This window comes from Palaemon carinicauda, chromosome 17, assembly GCF_036898095.1.
Source record: "Palaemon carinicauda isolate YSFRI2023 chromosome 17, ASM3689809v2, whole genome shotgun sequence".
Lineage (NCBI taxonomy): Eukaryota > Metazoa > Arthropoda > Malacostraca > Decapoda > Palaemonidae > Palaemon > Palaemon carinicauda.
This window is the reverse complement of record NC_090741.1, coordinates 63,372,201-63,398,357: the sequence shown is the minus strand read 5'-3', so window position 1 is coordinate 63,398,357 and position 26,157 is coordinate 63,372,201. Positions and strand designations below refer to the sequence as shown.

At 40.2% G+C, this 26,157-nt stretch overlaps 1 protein-coding gene and 1 long non-coding RNA gene across 5 annotated transcripts in view; one reads left to right on the top strand and one right to left on the bottom strand.

The window, feature by feature from the left end:
• The window catches only part of LOC137656826 (uncharacterized), an 87,836-nt gene that overhangs the window by 50,754 nt on the left and 10,925 nt on the right, over positions 1-26,157 (top strand). The gene's annotated exons all lie outside the window — the stretch shown is intronic.
• The window catches only part of LOC137656824 (NFX1-type zinc finger-containing protein 1-like), an 80,447-nt gene continuing 74,982 nt past the window's right edge, over positions 20,693-26,157 (bottom strand). For all 4 annotated transcript variants that reach the window (XM_068391144.1, XM_068391141.1, XM_068391142.1 and 1 more), the window contains exon 14: positions 20,693-22,204. In XM_068391144.1, coding sequence (XP_068247245.1) covers positions 21,480-22,204 — 725 coding nt within the window. In that variant the 3' untranslated portion in view covers positions 20,693-21,479. The remainder of the gene's footprint in view (positions 22,205-26,157) is intronic.

Below are 26,157 nucleotides of genomic sequence, written 5' to 3'. Positions count from 1 at the left end.
ACCAACCGTATTGCGAGGACTGCTTTGTACCTTTAACAGTGAGGCATTTGTTGACCGAATGCCCTAATTTTACTAACTTAAGAAATAGATATCTGTTTGAGGCTCAAGGTGAGGATGGCAGGTTTATCCTTGCCAAGATTCTTGGACATGATGTGTCTTACTATGCGAGCGGAATTTTTAGATTTATTTCAGAAGCAGGTCTTCTGAAAACTATTTAACTATTTTAATGACTTCTTAATTTTTATGGTTTTAATCGAATTCTCTTTTAATTTTCATATACAGTAAATGGTATCGGCGTCAATGACCTTAGATGTCAGGATGCCAGAAAACTTTCAATCAATCAATCAATCAATGTGCAAGAGAAGCTAAATTTTTAGGTTTGATATTTGATTGTAGGCTTACATGGGTTTCTCACTTAAAAGTATTAAAAGCTAAATGTGTTGAAGCTCTGAATATTTTAAAAGTATTGTCCCATACATCGTGGGGGGCACACCGCAATACTATTTTAAAATTATACAAGGCCTTGATTTTTTCCAAAATTAGTTATGGTTGTGAGGTATATTCTTCAGCCACCCCAAGCCGGTTAAAAATATTAGACTCGATACATCATGCAGGTATTAGATTGTCTACTAGAGCTTTTAAAACCTCGCCTATCCCAAGTCTCCTTGTTGATGCTGGAGAGTTACCTCTAGACCTTTACCGAATGTCTTCCATTCTTCGGTATTGGTTTAGGTTGCAAAGACTCCCTAACTCTCTAGCCTTTCAGACTGCAAGCCTTGTAAGACACGCATCATACTTTGAGTTGCACCCAAAATCTCCTCAACCTTATGGCTTTCGGGTGAAACGATTATTAAATAGTCTGGATATAATTAAAAATAAGGTACTTCCATTCAAGGTATCATCAACGCCTCCATGGAAGTTACCAGAGATATCTTTTTGTAAATATTTTATTGGAGATGATAAGAATATGTCAGACCTAGAAGCCAGGTGTCTTTTTAATGAACATGTTAAAGAACATAGAGGATCAACTTTTATCTATACTGATGGCTCCAAATCTGATGCTGGCGTTGGATTTGGAGTACATAGTAATGGTTTTAATTGTAGAGGTGCACTTCCTCTGACCGCTTCCATATTTACTGCCGAACTGTATTGCATATTAACCGCTATTGAGAAAATAGCGTTGGAGGAGGGTAATTTTACAATTTTTAGTGATGCAAGGAGTGTCCTTCAAGCTATGGAAGTTTTTAATTCTAATAACCCTCTAGTTTTAAAGATTTTAGAATGGCTTTTCCTTACTGGACGGAGAGGTATAACAGTTCAATTTTGTTGGGTTCCAGCACATGTAGGTGTGTCTGGGAATGAGAAGGCAGATTCACTGGCTAAGGAGGCTGCATCCGAGTTGCTGCCAAGAAGGTATCCCATTCCCTGTAATGATTTCTTACCTGACATCAAGAAATTGGTTTGCAATAAATGGCAACAGCAATGGGATAGTCAAGATGGCAATAAAATGAGGGAAGTAACAAATGACATATCCCTTTGGAGGTATAATACGATGCCCCGAAAATGGGAGACGTCTCTTTGTCGTCTCCGTATTTGTCACACTCGGTTGACACACGAGTTTCTGCTGAAGGGCCAACACCAACCGTATTGTGACGACTGTTTAGTACCTCTAACAGTAAGGCATTTGTTGACCGAATGCCCCAATTATAACAACTTGCGGAATAGATATTTGTTTGAGGCTCGAGGTGAGGGTGGCAGGTTCATCCTTGCCAAGATTCTTGGAAATGATGTGTCCTACCATGCAAGTGGCATTTTTAGATTTATTTCAGAAGCAGGTCTTCTGAAAAATATTTAACTTTTATGACATTCAATTTTTATGATTTTAATTGAATACTCTTTAATTTTTTATTTTATTTTTTATTTTGTATACATAAATTAAATGTTACCGGCGTCAATGACCTTAGATGTCAGGATGCCTGAAAACTTTAAATCATTCATTCATTCACGGACCAGAGCCCTGGACAATGTCCGTACTGAAGGAGGGCTACAGGCTTCCGTTCTGAGCGGAACCCCCCCCTCTAATTCCAGCCAGCCGGTCGGAGTGGCTGGTTCCCAAGGATCCGTTGAAGAGAGACGCCCTTCAAGAGGAGGTGTCCTCCATGTTGGAGAAGGGCGCCATGGAGGAGATCCTACACCCAGGTCCAAGTTTCTACAGTCATCTGTTCCTGGTGGAAAAAGCGACAGGGGGGTGGAGGCCAGTTATAGATCTGTCGGCCCTCAACAAATTCATAAGGAAGACAGACTTCAAAATGGACACCCCGAAGTCAGTCATGCTGTCCTTGAGAGAGAAAGATTACATGATGACCATAGACCTCAAGGACGCGTACTTCCAAATTCCGGTCCACCCCTCGAGTCGAAAGTTTCTCCGGGTGAAATGGGGTACCCAGATCCTGCAATTCAAGACCCTTTGCTTCGGACTGTCAACAGCGCCCCAGGTATTCACGAGTGTCTTCACGACAGTCTCAGTGTGGGCTCACAAACGAGGCATTCGCCTCGTCCGGTAACTGGACGACTGGTTGCTTCTTTCCTCCTCGAAGGACGTCTTGGAAGAGCAAGGGATGAAACTTCTCCAGTTTTGCAAGGATCTGGGTATCGTGATCAACCCGGAAAAATCGAACCTATCCCCCTCCACCAGAATGACCTATTTGGGGATGACACTAGATACCCTTCTGGGAAAAGCATTTCCTTCGGAAGACAGAATAAGCAATCTGAGGGAGATCCTTCGTCCGTTCCTGTCGGGGCAACCCAGGAGAGCGAAGGACTGGCAAAGACTAATAGGGCATCTGGTGTCGTTGGAGAAACTGGTTCCCCAGGGGAGAATCAGGCTCAGAGCCATCCAATAGGACCTGAAGAACCTCTGGTGCCAACTGGACTCGCAACAAGAACTAATCCCAGTCCTACCAAACACAATGCCCTCCCTGGAATGGTGGCATTGCCGATCGAACTCGCCTAAGGGGATGCCCTTCGCGAACGACCCTCCCGAGTTACTTCTGTTCACAGACGCCTCCAACCACGGATGGGGAGCCCATCTCCTCGACGAGACAGCGAGAGGAACCTGGATGGACGGGGAAAAGGGCCTACACATCAATGTCCTAGAGTTGAAGGCAGTCCAGAAAGCTTGCCTACACTTCGTAGATCTACTAAGGGGAAACACTGTGGCGTTGATGTGCGACAACGCCACAGTGGTAGCGTACATAAAGAAACAAGGAGGTCTGAAGTCAAGGGAATTGTGCGATCTCGCCCTAGAGATTCTAGATTGGGCAGAAACGAACCAAGTTGTGTTGTTAGCAAGGTTCATCCCCGGGAAAAAGAACGTGCTGGCCGACGATCTCAGCAGGATGGGCCAAATAGTAGGGACAGAATGGTCCCTCCTTCCAGAAGTAGCCAAGCTCATCATCCAACGTTGGGGTTCCCCGGTGTTGGACCTCTTTGCAACCAAACTGAACGCGCAACTTCCCGTGTATTGTTCTCCTGTCCCAGACCCGAAGGCAGCCTTGGAGGATGCCTTTCAGCACAGGTGGGACAACCTAGATGTGTACGCTTTTCCCCCCTTCACGTTGATAAGGCAGGTACTCAACAGAGTAAGGACTGCCCAGAACTTAAGGATGACTTTGGTAGCGCCCTGGTGGCCGGAGAGAGAGTGGTTCGCAGACCTAAAAGACCTGGCGAGTCAACCTCCGTGGCCACTCCCCGACAGGGCAGACCTTCTACAACAACCTCATTTTCTCAGATTTCACGACAACCCACAGTCTCTGCGTCTTCACGCCTGGAGACTATCGAGCGACTCCTGAAGAAGAGGGGTATTCATCAGCTACTGCTAAGAGGATGTCACTATACCTGAGAAGGTCGTCGGCAGCGGTCTACCAAGCTAAATGGGCCTCCTTCACGAAGTGGTGCGCTTCGAAGCACATTAAGCCCCTCAAAGCCTCGGTCCCAGACATAGCGGATTTTCTGGTATATCTCGGGGACAAAATAGGAATGTCTATCCCAGCCATGAAAGGAGTACGAGCCGCCTTGGGTCAAGTATTCCTCCTGAAGGGCATCGATCTGGGTTCCTCTAGGCTCATCTCGATGCTTGTAAGAAGCTTCGAACAGTCCTGCCCCCCACAGGCAGTTAGGGTGCCTCAGTGGGACCTAGCGAGGGTCCTGAAGATGTTAAGTGGCCCCCCCTTCGAACCAATGAAAGATATCGTAGACAGGGATCTCACTCTCAAGACAGTCTTTTTGCTGGCCTTGGCTTCCGCTAAAAGAGAAGAGGAGATCCATGGGCTGTCTTATGACGTCTCTCATTCGAGGGGGTGGAAGGAAATATCTTTCAAGTTCGTTCCCTCTTTTGTGGCGAAGACCCAGAACCCAGCTGTCTGGGACCCTAAATTCGAAGGTTTCGCTCTGCCAGCCATACCTAGGACGGGGAAGGCTGAGGATTTGAAATTATGCCCGGTCCGTGCCGTTAGAAAATACCTTGAAAGGACGGCTCATCTCCGGCCAGGCATCAAGAGCCTTTTCGTCTCCACGGGCATGACTAAGAAACAGGTATCCAAGAACACCATTTCCTTCTGGTTGAGACAGGTTATTGCCAGGTCCTACAGGGAAGAAGCTCTGGCCTTACCAGGCGTCCCCAAACCCCATGACATCAGGGGTCTGAGTACGTCCTTAGCCTTTGAGAAAAACATGGCAGTGGGTCAGATTCTTCGAGCGGGTACCTGGTCTAACCAGTCAACCTTCACTGCCCATTACCTCAAGGACTACTCGAGGAAGTCCTTAGACGGGTTCTCCATTGGAACAGTCATCTCCGCTCTCCAAGTGGTTTAATGGTAAAAGCCCCAGGATCAATCGTGGATAGCAAACCGGGAGACACAGGTTTGTTTCCTTTCACCCTATTCCCCGTTTTTCCCTACCCTTATCGGAGAGAACCCTCTTGTAACCATTGGATAACACGTTTCTCCCCAACTACGTTACTGGATTCAACATCAGAAGAAGTTTTTCAAAGGGTGAGTACTTAGACACTAACGTGAGCTCTTTGTGTAGTTACCCTATCGTCCGTTTTCCTAATATTTTTCGTTATACCTAGGCCTCTTGGCTTCCGCTTACTGGGTCTGATAGTCAGAAAGGCACTCCCGCCTCCTAAAGTGTAAGTCTCCTAAGAAAGTAGTTCGAGGTAAGTATTCGTGTTGGAACAAATCAAAAATTTTAAGGAATTTTTATTTTTCCTAACATACTTACCGAGAACTACTTTCGGGTAATGGCCCTCCCTTCCTTCCCCGAGTGCCTCTCTGCCCTTGCGAGGATGGTGCAACATCCAAAGAACTTACTGGCGGTCACGACCCAGGCGGACCTCGACCTAGCGCAAAAGCTACCCTCGGGGCACGTTCTCTAAAGCCCGAGATAGCCCTCCATAGGAAACGGGTTTTAGGGTATCCTACACAAAACTCTGGTCGGTAGAGAGGAGATTACAGGTAACTCCTAAGAAAGTAGTTCTCGGTAAGTATGTTAGGAAAAATAAAAATTACTTTAAATTGTTGATTTTTCCTAACTATACAAACCTTAGCTATTTGATCAAACTTGCCTGCCAGCCTTATCCCCCTTGAAGTCCTACCTCCAAGCAAAGTGAGCTCAAGCACAGGTGTGTGTAAGGGGGGGGGGTGTAGCAAGCTACCCTCTCCTACCCCCGCTAACTAGCGATGGGGGTAGTAAACCCTCGTTAAATTTTAATGGCTCGTCATTTCAGCTATGCCGAAAGTAATACCCCTATTAAATAGCTAAGGTTTGTTTAGTTAGGAAAAATACAAATTATCTACGAATTTGTCATCTTAAATGTCAGGGGTGCCCTTTGTGATAAGATACCAAACAATATAGATGTGTATACAGTAGATCTGCTGACTGGTTTGAAAAAGATGTTGATTTAACTATGCCTTCCCAGAGAAAGCCAAAACCATCAGTGTGGCTTGTTGCCGAGCCTGATGGGACAACTGGGAATTATTTAAAATTTTGAAAACTAATTCAGATAAAGCTAGGAACCATTGCACCAGGTGATATATCTCGCTTTGGAAAAAATAGCTCCCCATCAGTAAAACTGTCAACCTCAAGACAAGTAGTGATGATGATATATTAGATGTGTAACTGCCCACCATGGCAGTTTAATTTATTTTCATTTTCCTCTATAACTGTTACCACAACATAGTGACTATAGGAAAGGTACAGGTAAACCCTCATGAAAACTCATTCAAAATTTAAATATTAATTCAATAATCAAAAGCACCAAAGAAAATAACCTTAATAAGGAAGAAAACAACCCATCCAAATTATAAAGCTCTTAACAGGTCACACTCAAGTCCTGGTGGAATCAAGCCTTTGATCCCCCGGCCACTTTGCTCCCAATGGGACCAGCGGAACGGACGGACCTCGAGTGGTGGGTGGCAGACAAGAATCTGCGGAGGGGCGTAGATCCTTTCGGCCTCCCCCGGACTTGGTGCTGTTCTCAGACGCTTCAAAAGAAGGGTGGGGGTCCACGTGCTGCAGCACACGACCTCAGGCCCTTGGTCAATTAGAATAATATCTCCACATATATCTCTTGGAGATAAAGGCCGTCTTTCTGGCCCTTCAACAGTCCATCAGTTCCTTGTGGGCCACTCAGTATTGGTGATGAGCGACAACACCACAGTAGTGGCTTACATCAACAAACAAGGAGGTACTTTTTCGCAGCCTGTATCCCATCTAGCAGTAGAGATACCAAGATAGGACTAGATCCATTCGATACCACTTTCAGTACGCTTCATTCCAGGCAAAAGGAATGTGCTCGCTGACAATCTGAGCAGAGCATATTGGATAGTGAGTACCAAATGTTCTTTGGATCATCTAGTTGCCAACAAAGTCCTGACTTTGTTTGGATTCTCCGACGGTGGATCTCTTCACAACGACACTCTTAACGAGAGAATGCCTTGTGGTTTCTTCATATTGTTGAAGAATTGTGACGGGCAAGAGGGCTCTCAAACTTGGGGAAATTACTCCTCAAGTTCAAATCTAAATTTCTCTCACTTTCTTCTATTACTTCAGCTCAATATTACTTTGACCTTCTCCTAATTTTATCAACTTTCTTTTGCCTTGTTGTCCTAACTCTGTGAGTGTTATTTCTCAATGTGTATATATATGTATATATATATATATATATATATATATATATATATATATATATATATATATATATATATATATATATATATATATGTATGTATGTATGTATGTTTATTTTATTTGTTCATTTATTAACTTCATTTTTATTTTATTTAAATGGCATGCATACTGTATTTCCACATTCATTATTATCTGCCTGCTTAGATGAATGGGAAAAGGGATCACGGTTGGGAGGTATTTGCATTCAAAGTTATATATGAGAGTATTGGATGATATCAGCCATCCCGAAGATGGTTTGGATCTTTTTGGCGGAACTAATCTCTAGGGTTGGGTCATCGGAATCTGGGGGGATCCAATCCTTGAGGTGGGAGTCTTGGCTTCTGGCCAGAAGCCCATCATTACAGATATGTGGAGGATGATGCCATATTTTCTTGGTCTCGGTCCTAACAGGCGGGTTGAGCTAACACCTGCGCCTCTATACCTGTTTTGGTGCTATCCTTCGGGTAGGGTATGGAGTGGACCATCTGGGAGGTATACTCTCATTGTGCCGATTGTGGAGAATGCAAATTTCCTCTCCAACATATGATACTTTCTTAAAATTCTCAAGCAGGTAAACCAAAAAAAAAAAAAAAAAAAAAAAAATCTACCCTTAACTATGGACCCTTCAAACACTGACTCCCCATCCCCTGGATATGCTGATTCCCCCCGGCACTGTTGACGACCTCTGCTAATTTGAATAGGGAAAGTTCTGTTGATGACCTCGGAATGGGAAAGGACCATTCTACTGATATTCCAAAATCAAGTAATTTGGGTAACACGAGGAAACTTTGAATCCTTCATGTTACCTAAATTCCGATAGAGACAAACTATGATAATCTATATAAAGCATTTGAGTGCTATGGATGTATAAAAGAAATAAGGATGAAACTTGAAGATGAAAATGGGATTCATTGATATCTTACATTAATTATAACGAGGCATTTAATGCAATAATTAACTTGAATGTCGCAGCTGCTCTCTGCGATAAGGTACCAAAGGATTTGGATGTACAGTACTGTATATAGACCTGCCGATTGGTTGGAAAAAGTTGCAGATTTAGTTATGCCTTCCCAGAGAAAGCCAAAACCACCAATGTAGCTTGTAGCTGAATCGAAGGGGTTTACTGGAAATTATTTTAAAACATGCAAATTAATTCAGAAAAAAGTAGGAACAATTGTACCGGGCGATAATCTCGTTTTGGAAAAATGATATCCTTATCCGTGCCAATTCAAGAACACAGTCTGTAATACTGTCCAACATAAAAACAACTAATGATGCTATTAAGTTAGATGTCAAACCCCACCTAAATTTTAGCTACGGAAGGGGAGTAGCTTTCAAGAGAGATTGTAGGAATTTACAGAGGAGATGATACTGGCCATGTGTCCACTAAATGTATGGAAAGTTCACAAAGTCCCAGGTACATCAATGATAATCCTTACATTCCAGGATGCTGATGTAGCTTTCCATATTCTTATTGAAAATGAAATGATTAAAGTAAGACTATTCAAGCAGAAGCCACTGCAATGCTTTGTTTTAAATTTGGGCACCCAACTGCAAGCTGTATAAGTTAGAGGAAGCTGCCCTCAACAAATCTAATTTAGAACATATAAGTGTGGGACATGCCAAAAGACTATGAAATAAATCAAATACCTATGCTAAGGCATTAAAATCAAACCCACCTAGTACTGTCAGTAGCTCTAGAAAAAGAAATATACCATCTGATAAAATGTCAAATGACGAGGTGAGCATATTGCCTCCTGAGGCTTTACCATGGTGCATTAACAATAGGCCATTGCCCATTTCTGTATAGTCTTCGTCCTCCATTACAAAAACTAGTACAAACCTCTCTCAACCCATGTCCTTGCCTGAGTTGATGGAGGTTCCACTTAAAACCAACTTACCTGATGCACCTGTAGTGGGAAAGGTGCAAAAATCTAGAATCCCACCATATGTTAATCGTAAAAGAGCGAGACCTCCATCTCTCTCACCCCTCTCCATTAGAATCATTAAAGTTATGACATCAAATAAATTTGATGTTTTGTCTGTTGATGTTTCTAATGAACCAGAAGATAACCTGAATAAATCGGAAATTCAAGTTGAGATCCACCATCCGCCTCTACAAATAGATCAAAAGGACACAAAGAAAAACAAACGTAAAACCGAACATATCAAGACCATCTCTGAAGAAACCTATAGGTAAAAATGTTAGATTAAAAACTGCTAATGGGAAGACCTCATCCAAGATGTCTTCCAGAAATAATCCATAGTTTTCTCCTCCATTTTGCTATGGAATTGTCAGGGTTTAAGGGCCAAATATGAATAACTTAAGCTCCTAATTCATTAACATTCCCCCATAATTGTATGTCTACAGGAAAGTAAGCTTGATGCTAACACTCGGACTAGAGTATGTTAGCTATAGAACACCATATAATCAACAAGCAGGGAGCCATGGCGGAGGTCTCGTGTACGTTCGTCGAGATGTTCCCCAAATACCTTTGTCTATTCGTACACCCCTGCGGGCGGTGGTTGTACAAATCGATATAGGGAGAAAATATACAATATGCTCTCTGTACTTGCCTCCAAATGAAATTTTATATGATGGTTTAGTAGGTCATTCAACAATTCCCTCAACCTTTTCTCGTACTGGGAGATATGAATGGTAGACATCCTTTATGGGGTGATGTTTTGGCAAAAACAAGGGGCAATATTATCTCATCAATTGTGGAGAATGAGGATGTCGGACTCCTTAATACAGGAGAGCCCACGCACTTCCATGTTCAGACAGGTACCTTGTCATGCATTGACCTTTCAATTACAAGCTCTAACTGCCTTCTTGATTTTGATTGGAGGATATTAGATGATTGTCATTCTAGTGTGCATGAACACCAACAAAGGTCCGCCTTTACAAAGATCGCCGGTATGGAATCTTGACAAGGCAGACTGGGTTAAATTTCGTGAGCTAAGTGAAAATGAGGGAAGCGCAGAACAGTTTGAACGTATTGGTGATGCCATAGACTTACTGAATGGAACTCTCCACACAGCAGGAATCAATTCGATTCTCAAAACCACAGGATTATTCAAACGACGACCAGTCCTGTGGTGGTCTTTAGAATTAATTGTCTTGCACAGATCCACCAGAAAATCTTTGACTAGATTGCGTAGACGTCGTATTGAGGAAAATCTGATAACATACAAAAAGTGTAGAGCACAGTTCTGTCGTGTTATGAAAGAAGCTAGACGCCAGTCTTGGGTGTCTTTTGTTTCCTCTATAAACAGTAGAACACCACCATCTTCTGTATGGAGGAAAATAATAAAGATTGCAGGCAAATTTACCCCAAACCCACCTCCAGTGTTGAAGGTGAATGGTCAGTATGTGACTGAAGCAAATTGTTAGTAATGCCCTGGCTGATCCTTTTTCAAATGTATCATGCAAGTGTGAAGCAGCTCCTGGTCACTAGTATAGGAGCATTGAAGAAAAGAAAATTAAAAATTTTGCAACAGCCCCTGGACCTGATTTAATTCCATATGCAATGATCCCTCTTAACGAGAGAATGCCTTGATGAAGTCATTGGGCTTCAGCACGGCATATCATTCCCGTGCTGAAGGCTTGTGACGGGCAAGAGGGCTCTCGAACTGGGGAATTTCTTTTCCTCAGTTTGACTCTAAATTTCTCTCATTCTTTTTCTATTACCTCTTATTGCTTATTCCTCCTTCATAATTATCAGCTGTCTCCAACCTTGCTGTCAAAACTCTTTTACCCATTTCACTGTCCAGGTTTTTTAGAGGGGACATTGTATCCATGATCGGTTTTTATTTCAAAATCAATTGTGGGAGCTGTGGTGGTCTTGCCAACTGCCCGAAAATGTTTGGACACCTAGGAGTGTCAGTATTCCCATACTGGCACGCGGAACTATCTCTTAGGAAATTTGGCCTTCGGATTCCAGGGGTTGGCGATTTTATAGAGATAGGACTCTCGGCATTCTGTCCGGTTTGCCTGCCACTATGATTAGAGTGGGGATGATTGTATTCATGAAATGCTCTCAGTCCCATCAAGCGGGTTTGGCATACACTTGAGCCACTCTAATCATAGTGGTACCATCCCTTTGTGGTAGGGTAGGGAGTGGACATTTGGTAAGCAGCTTTCACAGGTGTCATTGGTGGAGAAATTAATTCCAGGAAAGGCTAACGGTGTCTTCTTTGGAATTTCAGACAGTCTTAATTTTTTCTCTCCCTTAAACTATATTTTTTTCCATTGTTTTTTTTTTCATTGTTATTATGACCCCTTCCCTCCCCCTGAAAAATAATTAATGAGTAAACTTAATATTCCCCGTACCCCTGGATCAAATGGCGAACCCCAGACACCGTTGACGACTTCTGCTTGTTTAAATAGGGAAAGCTCTGTTGACAACCTCGGCAATAAAAAGGATTCCTCCAACAATACTTTTTTGACCAGTGTTGTTAAAGACAATTTATCGGCACTGGTGGAAAATGATGCTTGTAATAACCGTAATACTTTACTCTCTGGTTCTGGCTCATTACCAGATCCAACAAAAAATCTGAAAATTCTCCACTTAAAAAACATACCAATTGGTTGTAGCTATGACATAATTCATGAAGCCTTCTGTAGATTTGGAGCAATCAAAGAAATTTTAATGGAGCTTAATGGTAGTAAAGGCTTTTGGGAAGCTTGGGTATCATTTTCAAGTTTTGAGATTGCTTTAGAAGCAAATAAAAATTTAGAGAGCATAAAAATTGACAATTGTTTGATTTCTGGGGCTTTATGTGATAAAGCACCAAGACACCTAGAGGTATATAAACCAGAAGAATGGATGGAAAAAGAAATAGAGCATAGACTTCCAGAAGTAAGAACCCCCAAGCCCCCAACATGGATAATTGCATCTGGAAAGATAGATAATTATAACTATTATAAGATGAGTAAATTTATACAAAAAAAAGTTGGTTTAATTAAAAGTAAGGATATTAGTAGATACGGTAAGCAATCTGTTTTGATTAATGCAAAATCAGATACTCAAGCTCACATGCTTTGTGGCATGAAGATTGCAGAAATTGATCCTATTAAGGATATTAAACCACATATGAGCTTCAGCTATGGTAAAGGAGTAGTTTTTGATAAAGATCTATATGAATTCTCAGAACCAGAAATTCTGGACATGTGCCCTGCTAATGTTTGGAAAGTAAGTAAGATTCCTCAAACAAGCATGGTAGTTTTAACATTTGAAACCCCTGTTATACCAGATCATATAATTATTGAGAATGAAAGAGTACGTGTTCGAGAATATAAACCTAGGCCTTTACAATGCTTTAATTGTTTCAAGTACGGTCACCCTTCCCGGTACTGCAATAATACGAAGATCTGTATTAACTGTTCTTTGTTAGAACATGGCCAATGCAACAGAGATACAACCTGTGCAAACTGTAAAGATAATCATAAACCAAATGATAAAAGATGTAGAGAATACAAGAATGAAGAAGCTGCAATCTTGAAAGCAAATGCTGAACATATAAGTGTAGGTTATGCAAAGCATTTACTCAATCGGCAACTTAATTTTGCTCGCGCGGTTAAGATGCCAACAAAAGATTATAATCCACTACCCCTTACTACCACAGGGGGACCAGTGGCAGCACCTGGCCCGTCAGGTGCATCTCCCTTAGTGGTAGTAGCCCAGCCATCTGGGTCAAGTGCTCAGGCTATAAAAGCCAGAGCACAAACCTCCAAAGAGGTCAATATGGTGTCCAACACACCAAAAGTATTGTCACCGATAGGAGCATCTCCCCTAGAGGTAGTAGCCCAGCCTTCTGGGTTAAGTGCTCGAACTGTTGAAGTTCTAGCACAATCCTCCAAGGAAGCCAATGTGGCTTCCACCACCTTAAATGTATTGTCTCAGGCAGAATCTCTACCTGATTTGATGGAGATTGGAAAACAAGATCTTCCAAAGAGGAAAAGGTCCCCATCATCCTCACCTTCATTTAAGTCAGGTAAGTGCCCTACTGCTCATGATCCTAAGGTTGACTCTTATAAAGATCCTAGAAAGAAAGAAAAGAAGAGTGGTGGCCTAGTAAAGCCTTCCATCTCCAGGCCTTACATGGCTTCATCTGAAAAGTCCCAAAAGACAAATGAGACAAAGAAAAATAATAACAAAAGATAATGTCTATCATCCAGTGGAATTGCAGAGGTCTAAGTACTAGCATTGAGCAAATAAAAACTTTAACCAGGGACTCAGACACGAAGGTAATTTGCCTACAGGAAACCAAGATCAGTGACAAACCATTTAATCCTGGACTCAATTATCATTTTTGTAGATCCCCTCCTTTGCAAGCTGCAAGAGCTCAAGGTGGCACAGGTTTTATTATTCACAAATCTGTAAAATTTGAAACAATCCCACTCAATACACCACTACAGGCATGTGCAGTTAGAACTCATATCGGGAAAAAAATTACTTTATGCTCGCTATATATTGAACCATCCTTAGAACTTTTCCTCTTAGATCATGCTGGTAATCCAAGAAGGCTTAGACTTTCTGACCTCCAAGACTTGATCAATCAGCTTCCTGCCCCTTTTATTTTAATGGGTGATTTTAATGCAAAGCATACTTTATGGGGTGGAAATGTGTGCGATAGATGGGGTAATCTTGTTGAAGAATTAATCGACAACAATGATGTAATACTAATGAATGATGGTTCTCCAACTAGGTATGATGTATTCCACAACTCTACATCAGCCATTGATTTGTCAATCTGTTCCTCATCCATTCGATTGGACTACCTTTGGTCAGTAAATGAACACCTACATGGCAGTGACCATTGGCCAATAATGTTAAATTATGTCCATAATCTTCCTTCTCAGTGTCCACCAAAATGGAAGATAGATGAGGCAGACTGGGCAGCTTATGAAAACTGTTCACACACTGATAAAGAATATGATGAATTTACATCTCCAGTGCATGCCTATCAACATCTTGAAAATATTATTGATGATAATGCTAGCAAGTTTATACCTAAAACATGCGGTTTACCTCATCGCTCTGTAGTTCCTTGGTGGAGTAAAGAATGTGCCAACGCAAGAAAAGTGACCCGAACTTGCTTCAGAAGATACTTGAGGACAAACTATTTAGCAGATAGAATAGCATATCTCAGAGCCTGTGCCAAACAAAAAAGAATTTTTAAAAAAGCAAAGAGAGCATCTTGGGAGAAATATATATCTAATATTAATACCAAAACTCCTTCAAAGGAAATATGGGACAAGATTAGAAAACTTCAAGGTAAATTCGTCCCTAAGCCTCTACCAATATTAAGGGAAAATAATAGATATATATCTGACCCCAAAGATGTAGCAGAGGTTCTTGCTAAGCACTTTGCTCATGTATCAAGTGCTGACAACTATTCCCCAGCATTTCAACAAATTAGAGCATCAACATCTGTTGTTCCTCCTGCTTCTTCAAATACTGAAGCTTTTAACCTGCCTTTTAGTATGGAGGAGATGCAAAATGCTATCTCCAGCTCTTCTTTAACTGCCCCAGGTGAGGATGGCATCCGGTATGAAATGATATCACATCTTCCAGTGGATACCAAGGAATTTTTATTAGAAACCTTTAATGGTCTATGGGCTTCCCATACATCTCCTGATTCCTGGCATACTTCAATTGTAATTCCAGGCCACAAGTCTGGTAAAGACCCAGAACTGCCATCTAGTTATAGGCCCATATCCTTGACCAGTTGCATATGCAAACTATTTGAGAGAATGATCAACAACAGACTTGTGTGGTATCTAGAATCAAAAAATCTTTTATCTAACAGACAGTTTGGTTTTAGGAAGAACCGAAGTACTCTGGACCCTTTGCTGATGTTATCAAGGGAAATTTCAAATGCTTTTTCTAACCAAAACCAGGTGGTGGGTGTCTTTTTTGACCTCGAAAAGGCATATGACACCACCTGGAGGGGTGGTATTTTAAAGCAATTGGCCTCGTGGGGTATAGGAGGACATATGTTCTCTTTTATTGAAGAATTTTTATCAAACCGCTCCATTAAAGTGAGAGTAGGGTCAGAACTATCTTCATCCTACATGCAAGAAGAAGGTGTCCCCCAAGGCAGCGTATCGAGTGTGACCTTGTTTGCTGTTGCAATTAATAGTCTCATTAGTCACATACCTCCTGGCATACAAGGATCACTATTTGTCGATGACTTTGCAATTTATTGTAGTGGATCATCTGCACTACAAGCATGCCAAAATCTTCAAATTGCAATAAATGCTGCTTCCGCATGGGCAAATTCTCGCGGATTCATGTTTTCTCCTCAGAAGACCAAAGCCATTCGCTTTACTCGTACTCGTAAAAGGGAAGAGATCCCCACCCTTTTCTTAAATGATTGTATTTTGCCATATGAGGATAGTGTCAAGTTTCTTGGAGTCATTTTCGACAAGAAAATTACATTTGGTCCCCATATAAATGACCTATCTATCAGGGTTAAGAAGTCACTGAACATTCTGAAAGTGATATCGCATTTTGATTGGGGTGCTGATAGAACAACTTTGCTTAGAATTTATACATCTTTGTGTCTGAGCAAGTTAGACTATGCATGCCAAATATATGGGTCAGCTACAAAGACTTTACTTGGAAAACTTGATATTGTTCACAATGCTGGGCTTCGCATCTGCACAGGTGCTTACAGAACATCTCCCATTGACAGTCTCTATGTTGATTCTGGCATACCTCCCCTTTCCATTCGCAGAGAGGAGTTGAGTTTGAGGTTTTTAGCTAGGTCCCTTGCTGTGAGAAACAATCCTAACTGTAAATATGTTAGGGCGCCTTTAGATCGGGCTCCTAACAGATCTAGAGTGCCTAAGCCTTTGGAAGTACAGCTGAAAAATGATGCTAGAGAAGTAGGCTTGTTAACAGCACAGATAGCAGAGGTAGGATATCCCAAGTCTCCTCCTTGGTGTAATCCACCTGTTAAAGTATGTTTTACGGCAGGAGGGAAAAATACCTTACCTAGTAGGGTAATGAAAAGTGAGTTTTTAAATCATGCTGCTCAACATCATGGGAAACATGTTTTTACAGATGGCTCCAAATCGGCTGCAGGAGTTGGAAGTGCAGCTGTGGTGGGGGATATTGTTATTAGAAGGAAACTCCCATCCTCTTGTTCAATTTTTACTGCTGAGCTGTACGCAATAATTCTCGCAGTCCAACATATTTTTAAAAATGGCAACCAAAATAGTTTTTATACAATTTTTACGGATTCCAATAGTGTTTTACTCTCATTAAAACAAATTATGCCAGGCCATCATCTAGTACAAGAGGTGCAGGACTGGTTAGTACTTTTGCAGTCTAGGAAGAGTATCAGTGTTCACTTCTGTTGGGTCCCTGCCCATGTTGGGGTGGATGGGAATGAACAAGTAGATAAGGCAGCAAAGGAAGCTTCAGGGCTAAGTAATCCATCCCCCTTGAGTATTCCTTACAAAGATCTTAGAAGTGAGATTCATCTTTACTGTAAAAATAAGTGGCAAGCTCGATGGTCTGAACGGACCACCAATACAAAATTGAAACAAATCCACCCATTGGTGGATAAATGGTCATCTTGTAATTCTACAAGTAGAAGGGATACCATTATTTTAACTAGGCTGCGTATTGGCCATACACATGCAACGCACAATTATTTAATGAAGAGTGGGGAAGGGAGACAGGCCCCTCTTTGTAATACCTGTCAAGTGACAATGGATGTTAAACATATTTTAGTCGATTGTCCTGTTTTTAATCTCCAGAGGAGGACACATTTACTCCAGGACAAACCGTTAAGAGATATACTGGGGGAAAACTGTAATACCCTGAACTTGAGAAAATTTATACAAAGTATTGGGTTATATTACGAGCTATAATTGATTTTATTAATTTATTTATTTATTTTACCCTTTTAATCCCTACTTATTTCACATCTAGATTTTATTGTATGAAAGTGTTACGATTTGTATTAAAGGTTAAAATGATACTAAATGTTGTGAGTGTACAGATATGATTGAATGATTTTAGTTATATAGCGCTGAATGGCCTTTGATGCCCCAGTGCTTGGCTTAATGCCTAAATCCCATATTCAATTCAATTCCATATGCAATGATTAAACATATACCTTTTAATACAAAGTTATTTATTTTAAGCATTATTAATAGATAATGACATGATCATGGTATTCCAAGTGTTTGGGAACTAGCCATTATTTTAGCCTTTTTAAAACCCGGTAAGGACAAGGTTTTAGCAGCAAACTTTATCGACTAATTGCATTGACATTTTGTTTATGTAAAATCATGGAGTAGATGGTCAATGCAAGACTGATGTGATACCTAGAAAAGAAGGGTATTTTATCACCTATTCAGTGTGGATTTAGGAAAATGCACTCAACGACTGATGTGTTGATATGACTTGAGTCCTTTTATTTGTGAAGCCTTGGCTTCCAAACAGCACCATGTGACAGTCTTTTTTTGACTTTGAAAAGTCATATGATACTACATGGAGATATGGTATACTTAAAACCATTCGTGAATTAGGATTGAGGAGAGCTACCACTATTTATTCAGTCATTTCTTTCACATAAGAGTTTTTCAAGTGAGAGTGTGGGAAACTCTTACCAGAAAGTAAATGTCAGGAAGGAGTTCCTCATGGTAGTGTGCAGTGTTTTACCCTGTTTGCACTAGCAATTAGTGGGATATCCTCGGTCATTCCCCGGGATGTTCTCTCAACATGATTTGTGGATGATCTCTCCATATCATTTGCTGGAGCTAAAATGGCAATGGTTGAGAGAAAACTACAACTCGCAATTGACAAAATTATTCAGTGGGCTGATATGAAAGGGTAAAAGTTTTCAACAAGCGAAACTACTATTGTCCGTTACTGTCATATCCGGGGATTACATCCAGATCCGGATATATACATGAAAGGTCAACGGATCCCATGTGTAGGTGAAGCTAAATTTTTAGGATTGATTTTCGATTCTAGACTTACATGGGTTCCTCGCTTAAAGGCGTTGAAAGCTAAATGTCTTGAGGCTCTTAATCTTTTAAAAGTATTGTCCCATATATCATGGGGGCAGACTGTAAAGCTATTTTAAAATTATACAAGGCCTTATTTTTTTCCAAAATTAGTTATGGGTGTGAAATATACTCCTCAGCCACCCCAAGCCGAGTAAAGATATTAGATTGTCCACAGGAGAGTTTAGAACCTCACCTATCCCAATTCTCCTTGTTTCCTCCAGACCATTACCGAATGTCTTCTATTATTCGGTATTGGTTTAGGTTACAAAGACTCCTTAACTCCTTAGCCTTTCAGACTGTAAGCCTTGTATAATTACTAAACAGTTCAGTCTTCCTCTTCGTCTGCATCTTTTCTCACTTCTATGTGAGGTCGATGTTTCTGCCCAGCGTTCTCCATCTACCTCTGTCCCACACTTCATCACCGGTTAATCCCTTAGATTGAAGGTCATCCTTGATACAGTCCATCCCCCCTCGCTTTGGTCTCCCTCTCCTCGTTCCCTGTACCTCCTTTTTCATCACTCTCCTCCCAATATACTGTTGTAAATATTTGATTGGTGTTAAAAAAACATGACTGAATAAGAAGCTAGGTGTCTTTTTATGGAACATGTTGAAGAACATAGGGAATAAACTTTTATTATATATACCAATGGCGCTCTTAACTGTAGAGGTGCACTTTCGCCAATGTCTTCCATATTTACCGCTGAATTATATGGCATACTAACTGCTATTGAGAAAATAGCGTTAAAAGAGGAGGGCAATTTTACCATTTATAGTGATCCAAGAAGTGTCCTTCAAGGTTTTAGAAGGTTTAATTCTTGTAAGGTTTTAGAAGGTTTAATTCTTGTAACCCTTTAGTTTTAAAGATTTTTTAGTGGCTTTTAATTATTGGCCTAAAAGGTATAACAGTTCGATTTGGCTGGGTTCCAGCACATATAGGTGTGTAGAAATGAAGAGGTATATTCACTGGCAAAGAGTGGTGCAGCTGAGTTGCTACCAAGAAGGTATCTGATTCTCTGTAATGGTTTTTTACCAGCAACTAAGAATTCTATTTATAACAATTGCCAAAAGCATTGGGATAGTTTAACCGAAAATAAAATGAGAAAAATTGAGATTGTTATATCCTCGTGGAGGTATAAGTGGATGCCCCTTGACAGTGAGGCATTTGTTGACTGAAAGCCCCACTTATAGCACAGAAAGCAATAGATATCCGTTTGAGGCTCGGGGTGAGGATGGCAGGTTCATCCTTGCCAAAATCCTTGAATATCTGTCATGCAATGGTAGTGGTATTTTTAAATTTATATCAAAAGCAGGTTTTCTTAATGCTATTTAACTTTGTTTTGAATATTCTTTTAATCTTTATTTATAATAAACGATATTGGCATCAATGACCTTCGATGTCAGGATGCCAGAGAACTTCAAATTATTCATTTGTTATTTATACAAACTTACTCGCCAATTCTACCTTCAAGCAAAGTGAGCTCAATCACAGGTGTGTGAGTGGGACTGATAGCAAGCTACCCCGACTAACTAGCGGGATGGGTAGTTAACCCTCACTAAATTTTAATGGTTCGTGCTTTCAGCTTCGCCGAAAATAATACGTACATATATATATATACCAAGGCACCTCCCCCAACTTTAGCAGACATCAACAATGAAACAAAAACAAAAAGGGGACCTCTACTCTCTACGTTCCTCCAGTCTAACAAGGGACTCAACCGAGTTCAGCTGGTACTGCTAGGGTGCCACAGCCCACCCTCCCACATTATCCACGACAGATGAAGCTTCATAATGCTGAATCCCCTCCTGCTGCTACCTCCGCGGTCATCTAAGGCATCGGTGTTTGGGGAGTAGATGTAATGCTGCAGACTAGTTAAACCTTAATTAGAGCTCCATTTTGGCCACAGAGGAATGGTTTCAAGCCCTGGGGCCATAAATGATGGAACTAGTCCATGCAAACCAGATATATCATTACCAGCTGTCCTTAAGTTTACAGGTTGCTCATGAATGGAAGGGCAAGTGTCAGTGATATTGCCCTAGAGACTAACTTTATATACATATGATCAGTGCCCAAGCCCCCTCCACCCAAGCTAGGACCAAGGAAGCCAAGCAATGGCTGCTGATGATTCAGCAGATAGACTTACAGGCTCCCCCCAAAACCCCCCATCCTTAGCTCACGAGGAAGGTGAGGTTGCAGCGACCAAAGAAACTAACGAGTTTGAGCAGGACTCGAACCTCAGTCTGGCGTTCACCAGTCAGGGACGTTACCACACACCAGCCACCACAACCCTATGTATAATAGGTGGGGAAGAACTAAGGTCATTTCAGTCCCCCAATACACCCAACAGTAACAGCAATACTGGTAAACCATATTGAGTAAGTTTTACAGAACAGTTAGGGTAAAACTTATGTGCTTCACTAATAGTATTTTAAAGTTTTATTACGAAATGTCATACAGTGTAATAAAAATATCAAGGAAATGGACAAAAGAAAACAAATCAAGGATATCACCCTGCCACTAGACTTAATTATTATACAAAATAGACGTGGTCAAGGAACACATACAATATTAATTTTCCCACATTACTGTCTGATTATACTATATCACATCTTATTAAATATAACAGTAATATTCATCAAAACAAAAAACAGAATCAGGCCGTATAATAAATTTAGCAGTACCATCCGTCTTATAACTTTTTTTAACTAGGGCTTAGAATAAGTTTTTTTTTTTTTTCAAACCATCCAGTCAACCTTTTCAGGCAATGTGATTTTTCTTTTTGGAAATATTAGCATTGAACAGTCAATATCCTAAGCTATTTCAAAATCATTAAATATAATCAAATCACCAGAATAATTAAAAAAAAAAAAATTCAATATCAATTTCTAATGTTTCCACTTGAAATACTAATTTTTATTCAAGTCAATGGTATTAAATTCCAGGAGACGCAGAGTTTTATGTAAAACCATACTTGCAACATTCAGAGGGTTACAAGTAATTGTCAATTATTGTTAATGTGACCATGGAGGTTGTGCTTCCCTATAGATATATAAAATTCCTTTATGTAAAAATACAATCATGGTTGATGTGCTTTCCTGTAGATAAATATATAAGAAGACTGTTACATGCTTAGCAATTAATTTTTCCATTCATTTGTTAAAAATTACATATTATAGGCACAGCATCTTTTTTTTCTTTTTCTTAATCTTATAGTCATTAACCACGTGGGGGCCAAGCAGCCTGTTTTGCTCCATCCATTTCTGATGCCAATTCATTATCATTCCTAAGGGCATGATTACCTCCTCCAATTACAGCTTTGCATTCTGGGCATACTGATTCTTGCATAGCTCCTCCACATTCTCCTATGCAATAGATATGACCATTAGGGCATTTATACCAGTGACCTTGTTTCAGACCCATGGCTTGTAAGACCTCAAGTCTTTCTCTCTCACTAACTCCGAGACCACCTACAAACTTCTCACTTTGCTTTAATAGTCTCTTCATTTTTGCTTCTTGTTCCTTATCAAATTTAATAGTTGGATCTAAAAGGATTTCGAGGCTATTTACTATTTGTTTTAATTCAGGATTGCTGAGTAGCTTGGATCTTTCAAGTAAATTTGTGTACATGGGAAGGACATTCAGGCGTTGAATCTCACAAGTTATCTCTTCAACCATTTGTGGAGCAATGCGGACATTCTGCCCAACCACACGATTTTTCACAAAATCTAATGCAGGTTTTAAGAGCGTAGCATATTTTTCATTGTTACTTATTATAGATTGGACTTCTTTTAGTACCTGGACTTGAAATTTGTAAAGAACCATCTGATTGTCGCTTACTGCATGGAAAACTTTAGCTGCTGTCTTTTCAGTAAAATGAGGGAGATAACTCGCTACCTTTTTTGCCTCATTCTTTACAGTCTCTCCAGATAATGCTGCTAAATCTGTAATATAAATTAATAATTATTAGAAAACATGATATACATACATACATATACCAAGGCACTTCCCCCAATTTTGGGGGGTTGCCGACATCAACAATGAAACAAAAACAAAAAGGGGACCTCTACTCTCTACGTTCCTCCCAGCCTAACAAGGGACTCAACCGAGTTCAGCTGGTACTGCTAGGGTGTCACAGCCCACCCTCCCACATTATCCACCACAGATGAAGTTTCATAATGCTGAATCCCCTACTGCTGCTACCTCCGCGGTCATCTAAGGCATCGGAGGCAGCTGCAGGGCCTACCGGAACTGCGTCACAATTGCTCGCCATTCATTCCTATTTCTAGCACGCTCTCTTGCCTCGCTCACATCTATCCTCCTATCACCCAGAGCTTCCTTCACTCCATCCATCCGCCCAAACCTTGGCCTTCCTCTCTTACTTCTCCCATCAACTCTTGCATTCATCACCTTCTTTAGCAGACAGCCATTTTCCATTCTCTCAACATGGCCAAACCACCTCAACACATTCATATCCACTCTAGCTGCTAACTCATTTCTTACACCCGTTCTCACTCTCACCACTTCGTTCCTAACCCTATCTACTCGAGATACACCAGCCATACTTAGACACTTCATCCCAAACACATTCAATTTCTGTCTCTCCATCACTTTCATTCCCCACAACTACGATCCATACATCACAGTTGGTACAATCACTTTCTCATATAGAACTCTTTACATTCATGCCCAACCCTCTATTTTTTACTACTCCCTTAACTGCCCCCAACACTTTGCAACCTTCATTCACTCTCTGACGTACATCTGCTTCCACTCCACCATTTACTGCAACAACAGACCCCAAGTACTTAAACTGATCCACCTCCTCAAGTAACTCTCCATTCAACATGACATTCAACCTTGCACCACCTTCGCTTCTCGTACATCTCATAACCTTACTCTTACCTACATTAACTCTCAACTTCCTTCTCTCACACACACTTCCAAATTCTGTCACTAAACGTCCAAGCTTCTCTTCTGTGTCTGCAACCAGTATAGTATCATCCGCAAACAAAAACTGATTTACCTCCCATTCATGGTCATTCTCGTCAACAAGTTTTAATCCTCGTCCAAGCACTCGAGCATTCACCTCTCTCACCACTCCATCAACATACAAGTTAAACAACCACGGCGACATCACACATCCCTGTCTCAGCCCCACTCTCACTGGAAACCAATCACTCACTTCATTTCCTATCCTAACACATGCTTTACTACCTTTGTAGAAACTTTTCACTGCTTGCAACAACCTTCCACCAACTCCATATAACCTCATCACATTCCACATTGCTTCCCCATAAACGCAACATACACCTCCTTACCTTTTGCTAAATATTTCTCGCATATCTGCCTAACTGTAAAAATCTGATTCATACAACCCCTACCTCTTCTAAAACCCCTGTATTTCTAAGATTGCATTCTCTGTTTTATCCTTGATCCTATTAATCATTACTCTACCATACACTTTTCCAACTACGCTTAACAAAGTAATACCTCTTGAATTACAACACTCATACATCTCCCTTACCCTTATATAGTGGTACAATACATGCACAAACCCAATCTACTGGTACCATTGACAACAGTGGTTCTCAAACTGGGGGTCGCCAAATGCTTTTGGGGGGGTCGCGAGATGATGTTAAGAAAATATAAATATAAGTAAGCAAAAAATAGTATTATGGTCAACTTTAGTTTTAAGGCTAAATCATAATAATTCTGCTAAAATATTTCAAATCAATAATAAACCAAATGTTTATATTTTAGTACAACAAATATATATATATATATATATATATATATATATATATATATATATATATATATATATATATATATACACATACACCTTATATTTTGTCATTTACCGTAACTAGTTACGAATTGTTACGCATCTTTAAGAATAACACTGAAAAGAGAGCCGGGTGGGACAATAGTAACACCATGGGCCTTTGCAAAAACTAAACTAAATACTACACACTAGTGATTCCCCCACTGCTGCGCTGGGACTAAGTTTCTATGCAGTAGTGTCATTGATTTTAAGCTAGCATTATTAGTTTTGGAAGGTATGATTTATCAAACATAAACGTCTTTTTTTTGCTATTTTTGACAGTTCTGAGCAAGGGTGTATATCCGTCAGTCCGCGTGATTCTCATACGAGTAGGATATTCCCTCGCTAATAGCATACTAGTTTTGCCGTAACTTACTCATATTTTGTCATTTTATTTTTCCCCTTTAAGCAAACGAGTCTAACTATAAAAAACGAAGCAAAATTATTAAAGCTGATGGACTTTCATGTATGGGTAAATGAATACATAATATTTAAATAAAACAAACTAAACATATAAAGAAATACAATAGTAATTATGAAATAATAAACGAATAAATTTAAGATATACAAAAGGGAAAATAAGTAAATAGCTGAATAGTTAAATAGATAAATAAATGAATTAACACATTTATAGATAAATGCAAACAAAAATGAATGAAAAAATAAGTAATTAAATGAATATATAAAATGTAAAAAATTAATGGATAAGTAAATAAACTGATTGATTGATAAATAGATTAGTTAATGAATAAATAAATCAACTGATGAAATCAGTAACTGATTAGTTGATAAGCAAATAAAAAAAAACAATAAATATAATATATTTATATATCTAGCCACTGAGTGTTAAACTATTATTCATAATTTTTTTCCACGCATTACATTTTATTATACAATGTACTTGCAATAGTTCCAATATTTTACCTACATTTCCTAGAAACATCGTACAAAACCGAGATGTCACCTCCCCATCTCACTGTCAATTTACACTCGTACACGTTCAGTACCTGTCCGTTTTCCAGTCCTGAGCTCCGTTGGCGCACAGTGAATGAGCGTGACCAGTTGCCAGATGCTTAATAACAATGCATCACCAATTTACAGTAAAATTTTGACTTTTGCTTGATACTCAGGGTCTCAGATTACGTGATGCTTAAAACTAAATGTCAGTATACATACTTTCAAATTTATCTGGTATTTAAATAACAATTAATTGATATTTTATCAATCTGATTATCAATATGGCATTTACTATCAGCAGTCCAAGACGGCACATGAGTCGAGTTAGTCAACGGTGAGTCTTTCCTCAGTCACAGCTGCCTCGTGTGTGTTTAGGGACAATTTTTGATAGCAAGCTATATACATATTTAGCAACATGGAGCGATGGATAATTCGTAGGACTGCAAACAAGGAAGGAACATCAGATACTGACAACAGTGTCTCAGAAACAACTGATGAGATTCCTTCCGAACTACCATCTACCAGTTCTACTTCAAATATAGATAAAAGGCAAGACAAACGTAAGGGTAAGACCTCCCAGTATGACCAATCGTCCAAACCCAAACTTCGGAAATATCAAGCAGAATTTATAAAATTCGGATTCACTAGTTTTACCATTGATAAGATGCAGTACCTCCAATGTGTTATGTGCTCAGAAGTACTTGCAAATGAAAGCTTAAAGCCTGTGAAAATGAAAAGGCATTTGCAAAGCAAGCATCCTTCTCATGCTGATAAACCAATAGAATTTTTCCGTCGAAAGGAGGGAGAGTTGCAGGGTCAAAAACAAGTGCTAGCTCAGAAAACCACCACCTCTGCCAAAGCTCAGATGGCATCATTTGAGGTAGCATACCTAATTGCACAGTCCAAGCAGCCACATACCATTGGGGAAACCCTCATGAAACCTGGTGCAGTGACTATGAGTCGGATTATGCATGGTAATAAGATGGCCCGTGAGCTGGAAACAGTCCCGCTGTCTAACGACACCATTACTCGACGAATTAATGACATTTCAAATGACATTAAGTGTCAGCTGATTGAGAGGGTTAAGGGAAAGAAGTATGCTTTGCAGCTAGA